Source organism: Coccinella septempunctata, chromosome 3 (genome assembly GCF_907165205.1).
Source record: "Coccinella septempunctata chromosome 3, icCocSept1.1, whole genome shotgun sequence".
In the NCBI taxonomy this organism is placed as follows: Eukaryota; Metazoa; Arthropoda; class Insecta; order Coleoptera; family Coccinellidae; genus Coccinella; species Coccinella septempunctata.
The window spans coordinates 25322765-25338906 of NC_058191.1; the positions used below are offsets into that span (position 1 = coordinate 25322765).

The following is a 16142-nucleotide window of genomic DNA, read 5'->3' on the forward strand; positions in this document are numbered from 1 at the left end:
ATTTTTGGTAGAATTATATGAAACTATTGACCCCAATAGTTCACTCTCAATACCTCTCTATCTCTATTATACGAATTAAAACTTTCCGTTCATAGAATTCCAAGTTGGTTAGCTGAAACATCTATAACTTCAATAAAATCATATATATTATAATAATTCATGTTACACTCAATTTGAATGAATATCGAGCAGAATTTCTATAATCAATTTCAATATAACTCATAAAAGTTCTAAAATCAAGTACCATTATTCTGTAAACAAATTTGACATCTTTTCCTAACAGAATTCATTGTATTTAATAGCATAACGCGGAAAAGACTCTGATGGCGTTCCTGACTCTCTGCTCTAAATGAGCCTGGAGACTGGAGTCTTGCGAATTTTATTTTCAACATATCCCCATAAGAAAAAATACAAGGGAGCAAGGTCACGAATAAACTATCCAATTTAAAAAGGGATGTTGGTGATTCCAAATCTTTTGAAAGTCTTTATTTCTGGTAATGCTTCTTTTTGGAAATAATCTAGAGCAAAAACTTAATCTCATTCTGTAAGGATATTGTTAAGGCTGAGGCCATTTGATTATAATATAAAACTTCTTGTTATACACATGTTGTATGTATGTGATTGTTCTGTATCGAAGTCAACGTTCAATCATCGTTGAACCTGCCTGTAATAAAGTTACCCAGTTGTGTTCCATAATAAATTAAATTAATACATCCAGCAGTCTCGTTATTTAAAAGATATATTTAAATACGGAAATAAAACCGTTACATGGTGTCAGGTGTTGTGATTTTTCCGATAATTATTCAAGGATTATATAAATATGGAAGGATTCAGAATCCCACCTGCTATGGAATTTTCGGGAAACATGGGACAAAATTGGGCCACATGGATTCAAAAATTCGAATTATATATGTTAGCTGCCGTGGATACGAATGCTTCTGAAGAAAAAAAGGTGGCAATATTCCTGAATTTAATCGGAGATGCAGGTTTGGAAATTTTTAATACCTTGAAGTTAAAAATTTCTTCTGCAAAACTGGAGGATGTAAAGGCGGCATTCAAGAAGTATTGCGAACCAAAGAAGAATGTGGTGTTCGACCGTTTTAAATTTTTGAGCTGCACTCAGAAGGATGGCCAGTCGATAACGAGTTTCATTACGGAAATAAAAACTCTGGTGAAAAACTGCGAGTACACCAATGAAGATGAGATGGTCAGGGACAAGATCATAATGGGAATGAAGGACGATAACCTGCGAGAGAAGCTGCTGCAGAATGAGAGCTTGTCACTGAAGAAAACTGAGGAAATTTGCAACATCATGGAGATTAGCCGGCAGCAAGCAAGTGTGATCACTGGTAATCAGCCAAAGCCGGATTATGCCGTTGATGCTGTTACTCAGAAGAGATTAAATAAGTTAAGTAATAGAAATAGTTACAATAAATCATTCATAAAATGTCAAAGATGTGGATATAAACATGACAATCGTAAATGTGGTGCTTTTGGTAAAACTTGCTCATATTGTAAAAAACACAATCATTTTTCTGCATGTTGCTTATTAAAAAATTCAAATGATAAAAATAAAAAGAAAAAGAAACCAGAAACATCTCCAGTGGAAACTATTTCATTATGTGAAGAGGTTGACAATTTGTTTATTGATACAATACATATTAATCAGTTGAAATCCAAATTAAGCGATTGTTCTAATGAAGAAATGTTAGCTGAAAATATAATGATTAATAATGCAATTGTATGTTTTAAGTTGGACACTGGAGCAGAGTGTAATGTACTTCCCACGAAGGTCTACTGTACAAAAATTGGCTCACTGGATGGAATTGCCCCTGCTAACGTTAACTTGATGGCATTTGGAAGAAAAATGGTGCAAGTAAGAGGATTGGTAAGGTTGAGTTGTATCATTAGAGACAGAAAATCATATTTATCTTTTTATATTGTTGATGGTGCAGATAAACCAATATTGGGTTTGAAGGCTTGCTTAGATTTTAACTTGATTAAGCATATAAGTTCATTAACAAAGACTAATTTAAAATCAAAAAATGATATAGTATTGGAATATAATGGAGTTTTTAATAATTTAGGATGTTTTCCTGGAAAACCTTGCAAATTAATTCTGGATGATAAAGCAATTCCTGTTATACACAGTTCTCGGAGAATTCCACAAAAACTAATGCCCAAATTAAAAGAGTCATTGGATAATTTAGAACAAAACGGTGTTATATGTCGGCAAATCGAGCCAACTGATTGGGTTAACAATATAGTTATCACAGAAAAGAAAGACAAAAATTTTAGGATTTGCCTTGATCCATCCGATTTGAATAAATGTTTGAAACGCGAGCATTATCAAATTCCATCTCCCGATCAAATATTGGCTAGTTTGAATAATAAGAAATATTTTTCGGTATTAGATTTAAGAGATTCTTTTTACCAAATACCGTTAGATGAAGAATCGTCAAAATTGTGTACGTTTGCTACTCCATATGGTAGATATAGGTTTCTTCGTTTGCCCTTCGGAATAAATACTTCCGCGGAAATTTTCCAACGCAAGAATGTTGAAATATTCGGTAATGTTTTGGATGATGGTATATATATAGATGATTTAATTATCTCAGGTTCGACAGAAGAGGAGCATGATGAAAAATTACATAAAGTTTTAGAGATTGCAAAAAAATATGGTATAACTTTCAATAAAGATAAATTTCAGTATAAAAAGTTAGAGTTAAAAATTTTAGGCTTTATCATATCGGAGAAAGGCATTAAGGTAGACCCACAGCGAACCGAGGCTATAGAAAAAATGAAAATTCCCACTAATAAGAAAGAATTGCTCAGATTTTTAGGTATTATAAAATATTTAGGAAGGTTTTGTCCAAATTTATCAGCGGTATCAGCGCCCTTGAGACAGCTTACATGTGAGAATGTCTCATTTCAATGGGAACCAACACACACGGAAACAGTAAATAAAATTAAAAATTTGATTATACAAGCTCCAACTCTGGCACATTTTGATGTCAATAAAGAGGTTATCATACAGTGTGATGCGTCTATGGATGGTTTCGGTGCTTGCCTTATGCAAGATGGAAAGCCAGTGGCATTTGCCTCTAGAACTTTGTCTGATACAGAAAAGAGATATGCAAATATTGAACGGGAGTTGAGTTCTATTGTCTTTGCTGTTGAAAAGTTCAACTATTTTGTATATGGTCGGCAAGTAAGAATTCATACTGATCAGAAACCGCTAGTCAATATTTTCAGAAAAGATATTAATAAAGTATCTTCTCGGTTACAGAGATTATCATATAGATTAATGAAATATGATTTAAAAGTAGAATATTTACCAGGAAAACAGATGTTCATTGCTGATGCTCTATCTCGTGCTAGTTTGGTAGATCCTACATTTAGAGATCATGAAGAAATTCATGTTCACAGTTTGAAAGAGTTATTGCCTATATCTGATAAAAAATTATCTGAACTAACGTTATCGACTAATAATGATGAAACTCTTGTTAAATTAAAGCAATGTCTTAGGAATGGATGGAAGAATTATAGAAAATTACCTGATGAATTGAGAATTTATCAAGGCATTAGAGATCAAATTTCTGAGTGTGAGGATTTGTTATTTTATGGAGATAGATTAATTATACCTAAATGCATGAGAACTGAAATGTTGAGGAAACTACATGAGGGTCATCTTGGTATTAATAAATGTAGAGCTAGAGCTCGTGAATGCTTATTTTGGCCAAGTATGTCAAAAGAAATTCAAGAATATATTCTTAAATGTGAAACTTGTAAATATTTCCAAAATAAAAATGCAAAACAGCCATTGTTACCCCATGAGTTACCAAATAGGCCTTGGGATAAAATAGGCATTGATATTTTCGATTTCAAAAATAAATCTTACCTTGCGATTATAGATTACTATTCCAAATGGATTGACTTTAAATTTATAAAATCGAAAAATATTAGAGACGTAATAAACTGCCTTATGGAAGTGTTTGCTATTTTTGGATTTCCAAACAAAATAATGTCTGATAATAATCCCTTTAATTCGTTCATTTTTAAAAAGTTTGCTGAAGACTATAATGTCAGACTAATTTTTGCTAGTCCACATTACCCCAGAAGCAACGGAATGGCTGAGAAAGCTGTAAATATATGTAAAGGTATTTTAAATAAATCAAGTGTTGATAATGGTAACATTAATTTATATTTGCTCAAATATCGTAACACTCCTATACCCGATCTTGGTTTGTCGCCTGCACAGTTGTTTTTAAGTAGACGTCTCAAGGATACAATTCCAACAAAAGATTCCTTACTTAAACCAAAATTGATTAATTCTAGAAACTTTCGACAAAATATCATTAACCGTCAAACTAAACAAAAATTTTATTATGATCGTAACAGTCGACCTTTGAAGGAAAAGAAGAATAAAAATATCTTTTTTAGAAAAAATAATTCATGGAATAAAGGTAGAATTGTCTCTAAGTGTAATGAACCTAGGTCTTTCTTGGTTTCAGATGAAAATAATAGATTATTCAGAAAGAATAGGGAACACTTTATATATCGAAATATTTCAAGTGATTCTGACTCTGATGAAAACAATAGTGACTGTAATAATTATGCAAATACTGATTGTAATAAAGTTTCACCTTATTGTTTGAGGGATAGAAATTTGTTGAGAAAACCAGATAGATTTCCAAATTAGGTTTAGATATTTGATTTGTAAAATTTTGGGTTAATTTTTTCAATTGTTAGTAGTTGATATTAATTTGTGTTGTTAATTTTAGGAATTTAATATTTTTGAACTGAAAAGGGGGGATGTAAGGATATTGTTAAGGCTGAGGCCATTTGATTATAATATAAAACTTCTTGTTATACACATGTTGTATGTATGTGATTGTTCTGTATCGAAGTCAACGTTCAATCATCGTTGAACCTGCCTGTAATAAAGTTACCCAGTTGTGTTCCATAATAAATTAAATTAATACATCCAGCAGTCTCGTTATTTAAAAGATATATTTAAATACGGAAATAAAACCGTTACACATTCACCTTTACTATTAAAATGTTTTGAAGTATATCCACTTCATTCAGACAATGAAGTAGGAGATATATATATATATATATATATATAAATATCAAAATTCACTCCAAACTATAATGATGTAATCTGACTAACGGGATTGTTGGAAATGAAAGGGCTGATTCTGAATACTACATTTATTCTTAGTCGACGTTTCGGATCTTTACAGATCCTTCATCAGGACTCTAAAAACAAAATTACGAAGTCACATTAACATTCATTGGTTGATTGAAATGGGCACACATTACCGAATAGTTGAGTTTCTCTGAAGCAGTTGGAAAGACGTACATCAAAAGGCACTCAAGAAGTTCTCCGAGATGAACAATGCATATACAACTAAGAATAAATGTAGTATTCAGAATCAGCCCTTTCATTTCCAACAATCCCGTTAGTCAGATTACATCATATATATATATATATATATATATTCTTTTGAATGTCAGCAATACATTTTTAGTTATCAAACAATATAGCATATGTATGAGTTTTAGCAAAGGTTAGTGTAACGGGGTACCATACAATTTAGAGTATGATACAAGAGCTTAGGGAAAAACCTCAGTAAAAAAACCCTGTCTCCCCGTGAGAAGTGTAGTGATGACAAATTTGTTTACAGAATAAGCTTTAAATACTGAAGGGCTTCCTTTCCATTGACATAAAAAATTTCTTTATCCTCTTTCCATTTCGAAATAATATCTGAAACAAAGAAACAGAGCAGAAAACGAGAAAAAAGGCGAATAATAAAGCCTTCATCCAAACTTATTTTAAGACTTGATGATGACTGAAGAAAACAATAAATAATCATAGGTACATAACTTGTTTTTCAATTGCATTGGGAGGAATATCATCTCTGCGTCAAAAATCTTCTGCTGATCTTGGTGGAGGATCACCCTCGTCGTTAGAAATGCCTTCAGTACTTAAATTAACAATAGCCAAATCTTGCTTTTGACTGGGAGGGCCTTTCGACCAGGTCCAGTCTTCCAAGTGATGATTCTTCTTTTCTTCAGTTGTTCGAGGAACGCTACAGGACCCTTATATTGGGGAATCATCTCCCATAGATATACCAGTGGTTATTCAGTAGAAAATTGAAAAAACGACAGTTAGTGATTATATCACTTTTATGCTGATTCTGCATTGAAGATTTTGAAGAGCTATTTTTGTATGATATGAGTTCAAAAAAAGAATCCATTTGTATTTAAACAAATGAAGGTATTTCCACCGTTAGTACAAGAGACTAAAAACTTGATATAGTGTAGTATTCCCAGTGAAAAAGTGCCTGTAGATAGCTTTTATCTTTTTCAGATTTGTATTTTCAGAAATAAAGAAGTTATGGCACATTTTCGAAATCGACAAAATTTCAAAATTTGGTTATATCTTCAAGACAAATGAAGATATCAAGAAACGGTTTCCACTAATGGACATTTCACAAAAATCGAGCCCTGGACTCAACGTTTTTCCCTATCTAATCTAGAAGTACCAGAACCATGCAATTTGGGATACCCTGTACAATATGTCGCGTAACCACCGAATCATAGTTAAAGAGCTGATAGATTATACTTTACATGTACTAATAGGTACATACATAATATATTGAAATATTTTTTTCAATTAAATACTCAGTTGATCTGTGTTACTGTGTTTTTTTTTCCAAGAGGATTAAGTATGCAAGTTTTTCGTTTTAATTGCAGCCTTGTTCAACCTCACGTTACCTTTTCATAAACTTTTTGGGTTTTCACTCCCAATCTCTGAAACAAAATCAATTAAAAATGATATCAACGATTTGCTCCTGCGTAAATTCTTGCACTAATTTGTCAGGAGCAAATTAACTAAAAAAATTGTTGCCTGACAATGAACTCAAAATAAATAACGTTGAAATTATAATTCTGTAACATTTCGGAGTCTATATCAGACTCCTTCATCAGACGAAAAATCTATTTTTTAGAAAATCTTCTGAGTGAAAACCCTAAAAAGTTTATGAAGAGATGCAGAATCCTCCCAGAATAACCACAACTCAGAAGATTTTCTAAAAAATAGATTTTTCGTCTGATGAAGGAGTCTGATATAGACTCCGAAACGTTACAGAATTATAATTTCAACGTTATTTATTTTGAGTTCATTGTCAGGCAACCATTTTTTTTTGTTAATTTGCTCCTGACAAATTAGTGCTAGAATTTACGCAGGAGCAAATCGTTGATATCATTTTTAATTGATTTTGTTTCAGAGATTGGGAGTGAAAACCCTAAAAAGTTTATGAAGAGATGCAGAATCCTCCCAGAATAAATTTCAATCGATATCTCACGTTACCTTATTTGCATTGACAAAGGTTCTCTTCTTGGAAGAACCTCCAGTATCAGTATCAGTCTAATTCTGCAGTCAAGTAGTTATAGGCGTGTTCAATACCGGGGTGGATGACCGTTCGGGTTATATGAAAAAATAGGTGCACAATTCACTGCTTTCCTAATTTTTTGATCATTTAGAAAACTCTCCACACTGCATATTTGAATAGGTACTCGAGAAGCTCTCGATAGTACATGGTGCATCCCTCATATACCATGAAACTTGATCTGCGTTCTTCGCAGGCTGATATTCCTCAAAAAATGCACATGTTTTTCGGTCATTCTGACCCCTTTCACTTTGATTGATGATGCAACAACATCTGTATTTATTCATTAGTCAACGCTTGATGAAATATTTAGTTTGGGGAAAATAACGCAGCAATGTTAATGAGGTTACTAAACATGATATTTTGTGGAGTATCGAGTTACATGATTGGACAGCTTTGCGTCTTCATTCGGACAATTTTAATTTCCAATGAGTTGGTCGGCATTTATGTAACTAGGAATTTGTAATTGAAGACTAAATTGAATTATGTAATTTCGTTAGAATAGTTTCTAGTCGAAGCGACGTATGAATAAATATTTGATTACGAGTTTCCTAAATTTTCTTAGACGATCTTGACATGCAGTGTTTTCAATTGGAAATAAGCCAGATATTTGTTTTATTATAATAAAAAGCGGAATCTCATCTACGAAGTTCATTAATGTTCTTAGGGGGAAATGTTAAAAAAAAATTTCGAGCGTGTCAGATTTTTAGATGATATGTTAATTTGACCCAAAGTAAGCTACTTTTCAAGAAACTGGCGCAAGGTCACAGCGGTCCTTTGAAAATGTAAAAAAAAATCGTTACTTGTACATACTCGAGCGTGTCACATTTTCATACAGATGGTTAATCTCGGTGTTGCAGATGTGTTGAACCATTGATACTACACTAATCAGGGGGGCTTTCCTTAATCTGACAGTTTGAAGATGATAACAAGGCATTTTTTTCAAATATCTCCCTTTCTGTACCTCTAATCCTTTCTGTATTCATTATGAAAGTTGTAGATACTAAAATTCTATAGAACTTATGTCTGAAGCAATTTTTCATACCCTCAACCATTTTCTAGCTAGAGGGTGATAAGAGCGAGGAGCTTGTCACATGGGAAAGGCCAAGGTCAATATAGAAACCCAGTCTAATGTACCTACATTCATCGCCATATATCTCAAAAACGTTCGAAGGTAGAAAAATTTGCTTCGAACAAAATGTGTGGATAATGTTATGCTCTACAACTTTTATAATGAATGCGAAAACAATTTGAAGCCCAAGAGAAAAGATAATTTCAAAAAACTGATTTTTGTGACCTTCATGACCAATTTTTATTGTTTCGGCTTGCTGAAACTATCAGATTATATTTTTTCCGTAAATCTTAAATCATTAGCTTCAAATTGAGAAAAAAAGCCGCCGCACTCGAGAATATAAGCGTGAGGTTTTTTTTGCAACTTTGGCGCCCTCCCACACATTTTCGTCACGTTTAAATTGTCAGATTAAGAGAATATATACTTTTCAACATGTAATTAACCACATATTATATCTTAATCTGACACGCTCGAGTATGTAAAATGATCGTTTTTTTTTTACTATTCTGACAGGCTGTCCTCGACAATTCCCCCTATATACAGGTCTAATTTTTGGAAGAGGTACTCTACAGGGTCCAAGGTATCTCCCCTTACATTAATCTGACAAGCACGAGTACTCTTGGACTCCCCAACTATTACTGAGAAACGTCAATGTCAAACCAGCGATCGAACAGCATGCCTTCGTCAACGACCTTAGCCACAATGCAGCCTCTGATAACTGGCCCTTTTTTCACACCTACAATCAACTATAATTTACAATCCGTTCAGTTTTTCATAATTCCAGCGATCGTATCGGGACCTAACACCCGAGCATAAATCAAACATTCAAACAGTAATAGTTATAAATTTCATAACTACTTCCCTATTTCAATTCAACGAAATTTTTCCTGTGACCAGTAGTCAACCGTTTAACCTAACCTGTAATTCAGGAGCGGTCTCAGTTGATCGACTGTGTGTAATTTCCGCTGTCTGACATGCAACGAATGACGGTGCGCCGAGAATTCCTAATGAAAACCAGATTTTGATAAACTAGTATTATGCAAAATACTCGCCAAATGTTCTTCATTACGTATATTTGTGCCAACTCATTTCGCAAAATTCAGATTTAATATTAATATTTGAGAAAATAAGCATTTTGCAGTCAATGTAGCCAATGACTGCAACTGTTGGTGTTGGGTTAATAAATTAGACATGTATTAGTCAAATACATCTAAGGAATTGCAGTCTGATGAGAGAAATCAAAATATACCTCAACGATGAACTCTTATACTAGGTAGGAAACTGTCATTGGCTACATTGACTGCAACTGTTGGTGTTGGGTTAATAAATTAGACTTGTATTAGTCAAATACATCTAAGGAATTGCAGTCTGTTGAAAGAATTCAAAATATACCTCAACGGTGAACTCTTATACTAGGTAGGAAACTGGATGAAATATTTGATGATATTGGATCGTCTTGATTCAAACCCTCTGTGTAATGATGACTAGCATTGATTTCGAAACATCCCGTAGAAGGTTTTTGGCGAGATTAACCTTGTTCATCAATTTGACAAATTTTCCTTATGGTATACCGATGGTTCAAAATCAGGAAGAGGTACCGTCATTGGGTTATGTGGACCGAAAGAGGTCTCTAAACAACTTTTTACAGGTAGTGACACTAGCTGACATAACTTGTGCTCTGGAGTATCTGAAAAGGAACGAGGTGCACATCTACATTAATAAGCAGCCAGGCTGTGCCGAGAGCCCTGGAATCAAAAAGCTAGAGTTATTTGCTAATATGGGGTTGGCTGAGCAATCAGCTAGATGAGAGGCCATGTGGGGCAGATATAGGCTTTCAGGAAATAGGAAAATGAAAAAGCCGATGAATATGAGAAAAAGGCATCAGGGTCAACAGTGTCAACACATCCTGGATCCTCCCAATATTCGGAGGTAAAAATAGGAAAATCCTTTGAGGATCAATGCTCGACTAGCACAGTCAAAAGCATCGTAGTTCTTCAACCGACCTACACCAGAAAGATCCTGAAGATTCCATGGGCTGAGCTTTGGGCAATGGTGGCACTGATGACAGAACACTATCGGTATAAATATCTTTTGTACCTTGTAACTGCATTTAATATTTGAAGATATTAAATCAACTTGATTCAAACCCTCTGATGTAATGATAACTAGCATTGATTTCGAAACATACCGTAGAAGGTCATGATGAATCTTGTTCTTCATCGATATTTTAGTTTGCCAGTCTCCATGAATTTTTACACCAATGATAAAATGTGGTCAGGATGATTCCAGTTGGAAATTCTTAGATCGCCCCTTTTATATTTAAGTAGTACAAATAGATTAATTGTACACGTTCTTTTATAGAGAGAACCATTCTCACTGTTGGGTTAAAATTAACAGTGCTGTGCCTAAGGTGGCATAAGGAAATATAAACAAAGGCTACACAGAACACAACTGGTTCTCCGAACTGGTACATGCTCACAGAGCTTCTAAGGGGTACTTCGGTACCTAGGGATAATCAAGTAGGGTAGTAAGTAGGAAAGTTATTTTATTCATCCAAGGATTGTTACAAAACAATATAGATGGTTCTTACGGGAAAATGCACTTTTTCGCCTATATTTCTGAAACTATTCACATTACAGAAAAAGTTTTGAAAAGTTGTTTGCTCATTTCAACCTGCTATACATGATGAACAAGAAAAAAATATAGGTTGCCATTTGAAAAAATTAAGTTTTGATTGAACTACTATTTGAATTTTTAACTTTCATTTTTGAAGACCCTGTATATCAGATTGCTAAAAATAGATGATCCAATATGTTGACAAGAGCTGGGCAAAATTTGGTTTTGATACATTCATTAGAAAACTAGTATCAGCTATTTTAGTTAGCACCTATACAGTTGTCAAAATTTTAGGAAAAAGTCGAATATGTCAGAATCGGTGCTATATAGGACCATGGTTGTTAAACCAAAGTTACCTTAAAATTTGACAAGGAATTAAAAAATGCAATAATATACAGGGTCTTCCATTCAAAATAAGAAAGTTGATACCAACAGGGAAAAACGGAGCACTCTGTATTAAGGTGGGTTAAAAAAAAATAAAGGTCCAATCGATTACAGACAAGTTTTGTATTTAACTTTTTTTTCTAGCTCCTTTAGTTTCCACAATAAGGTATAGGGACACATTAACTTGGACACCCTGTACCTCAAATATTCGAATTTTTGTTATTTAATGGAAGCGTAGAGAGCTCAATTCGAACATCTTGTTTGTATGTTTCCTTGTATTTCTATAAATAAAATAGATTGAGACCATTAGAAGGGAAAACCCTTTTTCTAAACTACTAAACCTAGAAACTCAAATCAGACGTTTCGGAAAAGAAAATTCAGAAACCTTCGAATGAGCTGTTTCTCGACCTCTGTTCCCTACTTGAATTCTCGCCCTCTCACAGAGTTGGTTTTCTAAAAGAGGGTCTCACAAAACTTTTATTGCTCGATAAACAATTTGACAGTCGCTCGATTTAAAAAATGAAATCATTGAAACCTTTTCATTTCTGAATATATTGAAGAAGTTGCAATTGGGAATCATCGAATGGGCGTATACAGATCATAATTTGATGCGACAATGATATTTGGAATGCTCATGACTGAATTCTCGATTGGAAACAAATTGACGTTTATTCGTCAATCAAGCGTTGATTCCCCGATCAAGATCATCAGCATCTTCATGACATTTTCCGTCTTCTTCCAGTTAGCAAAAAATATAAAAACGAAAAAATCTATAGAATCCCAACCATAAAATGGTAGTTAAAACAATGATATTTATCTCGAAGGTCCGGTGAGGTCAACGAAATTATTTACAATTGCGGCAGATTTTCACACTTTACGTTCGAATGATTCCGACGAGTAAGAGGTGAAGGCTTTGATGATTGGTTCTTGAGCAACAGATTTGCCTAGCAGCGATTAAAAATTAATTAAGGACAGTTCTAACCGTGACCTTATTCTTTTCGTCCGTCTCGTTTTCATCGGAGAATTAATTATTGATTGGTCAGTTTAAGATTGAAGTAAGGAAGTGTTTATGATATTTATCAATCAATACAATACTTTCACTATGTCAAAAAACCCAAATTATAACATAATATTTCAATAATAGAGCCTTGATAAAATGTATACAGGGTGTTTCATAAACATTGCGAACAAATTTGGGGTATAGTTCTCTGATTTATTTGGAGTCTGAATGGGCCTTCAGGCCTTTGGCCGCAAATGCTTAATTTCTAAATAAATAACTCGATATTTTCGTAACGGCTTGAGATACTTGAAAGATATTTGGATGAAATGGTGATTTAGGGAGATTATTTCACGTTGAATACCTCGACTTTTTTCCCAAATTAAATTCATTTCTACAACGTTTATTCAATTTAGAATGAAAAGAATATCTGCGTTTTTTTACTAGAATCACTTTTCAGAAAAACAGTGAAAGCCGTTTGTTTTTCGAAAAAATACTGGAGTACAGCAATCGAACTGCGAACAAATTACAAGAATTGTTGAAAAAAGTCGCCTTCAGCTAGGATACAAGAGTCCAAATATCTCGAAACTTTTCTTCTAAAATATCGAGGAAGGAACCTTTATCACTCCAAATGACTCATCAGAATATCTTATCAAAAGCATTTCATACTATGTCCAAGTGAATTTGCGAGTAAGAAATTCTAACAATGAATATGTACCATAGAATCTTTTTCATTATAAAATCATGGCATTTCAATAAAAAACATTCAACATACTGAAATGAAATCTGTTTCTGATATCCTCAAGTTTCATATGAGAAATAATTTTTGAATAATTAAGAAGAGGAATTGTAACAGTTTTATAATTTGTGACTGTTAAATGCGTTTTCCGTAGTATAGTTCTTTGTGTTATGATTGTTTTCCGTGTTTTTCTTGTATTGAATATAACAACGTTTAAATATTCATCATCATTAATCATCACAAAATTAAATGATGATGATTTTTTTGGAATAACTAAAAGTTTGACACATGAGATGAAACCGGTTGCTAGTCAAACACCGCATAACGGTACCATTGATTTAACCAAATACCTGTGCTAGAATCTAGTGTGTTTTCCGATTATTTTGATTCTCCTGATGGTCGATCTATTTAACTTTTTTTTTTATTTTATTTTTCCGAATGATTTGTTACTAATTTACCAGGACACCAATTTTCTGATATAAGTAATTGTAATTCAAAATATGTTGTCAGAATCTGGTACATTGCGATTATCTAACTTGAAATAAGTTTAGTGTATCGAAGACAGTTTTCTGTTGAAAAATGCTCTGATAGTGCTTTTCAATGTAATAAAATGTTATACATCGTTTACCAAATTTGAGATATGACGTCATCGATAATTTTTTTGAAGGATAATCCTAATTTTTAATGACTATTCTCAAAGGGTATACCAAATAAAAACTTTTTTCGTTCACAAATGAAAAAAATCTGAAGAATTAATCTATATGATATCAACTGAAACATATTCCTTGAATGAATGATCTAAATATCATCCATTAAAAAACTGTCAATACCCTAAATAAAAGAGATTTGGTTATTTCCTATTACCTCATCGGAAATGAGCCTATACTCCAATGTTATTTGTTCTTGAAATTGCTCAATGTTGACAGTTTGGTCTCGAAAACTCTACTTTTCAAGTACTCCATAAGAAATAGTCCATAGGTGTTAAATCCGGAGCCAGGGATTTGGAGGCCCATTCAAAAAGTCGTTCTGGAAATACAGATAGATACTCATGGATAGGTAATCCAAAATGGGGACGGCTATACAGTACCCAAACTGGAAAGTAGGCTTTTTCTTGATATTGAGTGTAGCCTCCACTCATCCAGTGTGGGTTTTTGTCTGCCCCATAAAAACAATTCTGATGATTTCCCTCGAAATCAGGTCAGAAAACAGGTGTTCTATGTTTTCAACATTTCTGTCCAGTAGTAGTCTTCCATCTGGTATCTGGATCATCTTTTGTGAACTCCTGCAGGCTTGTCATTTTATAAAGATATGTTTCTCTGTTTTAAGAATTCGCGTCACTGAAGACTGGCTTATTTCGAGTTTCCTATCTATCTGCCTAGTGGGGACATGACGATTTTCTTGAGTAGAGAATAATCATGGTACTTCTGCATAAATGAAGAACTTAATTTTATGTTATTGTCACCACTCTGTGAAAAACCATCATTGAAAGTTCTTGTGGGTTTCAGATACTCAGATGTTTGATATCTGTTCAACCAAAAGGAATGAGAATTCGATATGTCATTCATCATTCATTGCTGTATCCCGTTACCGGGAATGAATCTACAAAAAGAAGAAGAAAAAAAAAAAAAGAAATTCGAACAGACTTGTAACTTCTTAGTGCTAGTTGCGACTATGTGCCCTCCTGTGAGTAAAGAGACCCAACCGTGACCTGCAGATCCTTCCACACTCAGGGCATGGATAGTCTCCAACCAGATCTGGCCGCCGCTGTATCCTTCTCGATTCTCCACTATAACTGTGGACCAAAGACCTCCACTGTGACCTGTCTAACGCTATTTGTTCCCAGTTATGATTAGCATTAACTGATTTTAGGGATTGATGTAGTGTATCCTTAAACCGCTTATACTGGCCTCCTGGTTTCCGGGCTCCCTCAGTGAGTTCGCCGTATAGAGCTATTTTGGGGAGTCTTGTGTCTTGCATCCTCAGAATGTGGCCGCTCCATCTGAGTCGGGCCCTCGTTACTTGAGTCTCAATTGTTGTACAACTCGCGCGCTGCAAGACTTCTGCATTCGAAACTTTGTGGAACCATCTGATGTGCATTATCTGTCTTAGATGACGTTGCTGCGTCTGTTCAAGCTGTTTAATATGTCGCCTGTAGGGAGTCCAGCTTTCGCTTCCGTAAAGAAGCGTTGGGAGGACCACTGCTCTGTAAACAGCTGTCTTGGTCTTCAGATTGAGGTCGTGATTTTGGAACACTCTGTCCTTCAGCTTCCAGAATGCCCGTGATGCCGAATTGATACGGTTGTGTATTTCCGTGTCAAGGTTAGCCCTAGTATTTATGAAGCTTCCCAAGTATTTGAACTGCTCAACCTGTTCTAGAGTTTCATTGTCCAGGCTGATATCTGTTTGAAGGCTTTCTGGCGGACTTACCAGGATTTCGATATGTGGTATACATGCGTATACCCTGATTGCCATTTAAGAAATTAGGAATGACAGATTCATTTTCATATTTATGGGACACGTTGTACTATAATTTCTTACATCAAAGGGAACACAATTAGAAATATTAATTGAATTATCGTAGAATACTCAGGTACAGCAAAAAAATGTCCTTGATTTACTGAATTTATTACAAGTAAAAGACTCATATTAAGTATATGAACTGGAATTAAGTTCTCTAGGAAAATTTATCCTCGAAAATAACATGACTCCATTTTCCAGAGGATCAATTATGTTCAAGTCTGTATTATTACGGCTTTATTATTTTACCTCGAACACAAGACGGATAGGTTAAATTTGAAGATAATAGCCAAAGTGCCGACTTATAAGTCGAGATTGAAAATGAAATTATTCCGCGAACATTCTAAGCCTCCATAC

The 16142-nt window shown here is 34.1% G+C and overlaps 1 protein-coding gene and 1 long non-coding RNA gene across 2 annotated transcripts; one reads left to right on the forward strand and one right to left on the reverse strand.

The window, feature by feature from the left end:
- Window positions 1-865: 865 nt before the first annotated feature.
- LOC123310383 lies at window positions 866-1776 on the forward strand. Its single transcript, XM_044893850.1, has 2 exons — window positions 866-1412; window positions 1754-1776. The coding sequence occupies exons 1-2, from the start codon at window positions 866-868 to the stop codon at window positions 1774-1776; spliced, it is 570 nt and encodes a 189-aa protein (XP_044749785.1).
- Window positions 1777-5202: 3426 nt separating this feature from the next.
- LOC123310536 lies at window positions 5203-5417 on the reverse strand. Its single transcript, XR_006537371.1, has 2 exons — window positions 5329-5417; window positions 5203-5265 (listed from the first exon to the last, which is right to left on the reverse strand). It is a non-coding gene; the product is annotated as an uncharacterized LOC123310536 (long non-coding RNA).
- Between the last annotated feature and the right edge of the window lie 10725 nt (window positions 5418-16142).

Bases quoted from the DNA above. Each gene is read 5' to 3' on its own strand.
- LOC123310383 (XM_044893850.1), top strand. From the start codon at position 866: ATGGGACAAAATTGGGCCACATGGATTCAAAAATTCGAATTATATATG. The intron at 1,413-1,753 runs GTAATAGAAATA...GTATGTTTTAAG, and splicing joins GAAGAGATTAAATAAGTTAA to TTGGACACTGGAGCAGAGTG.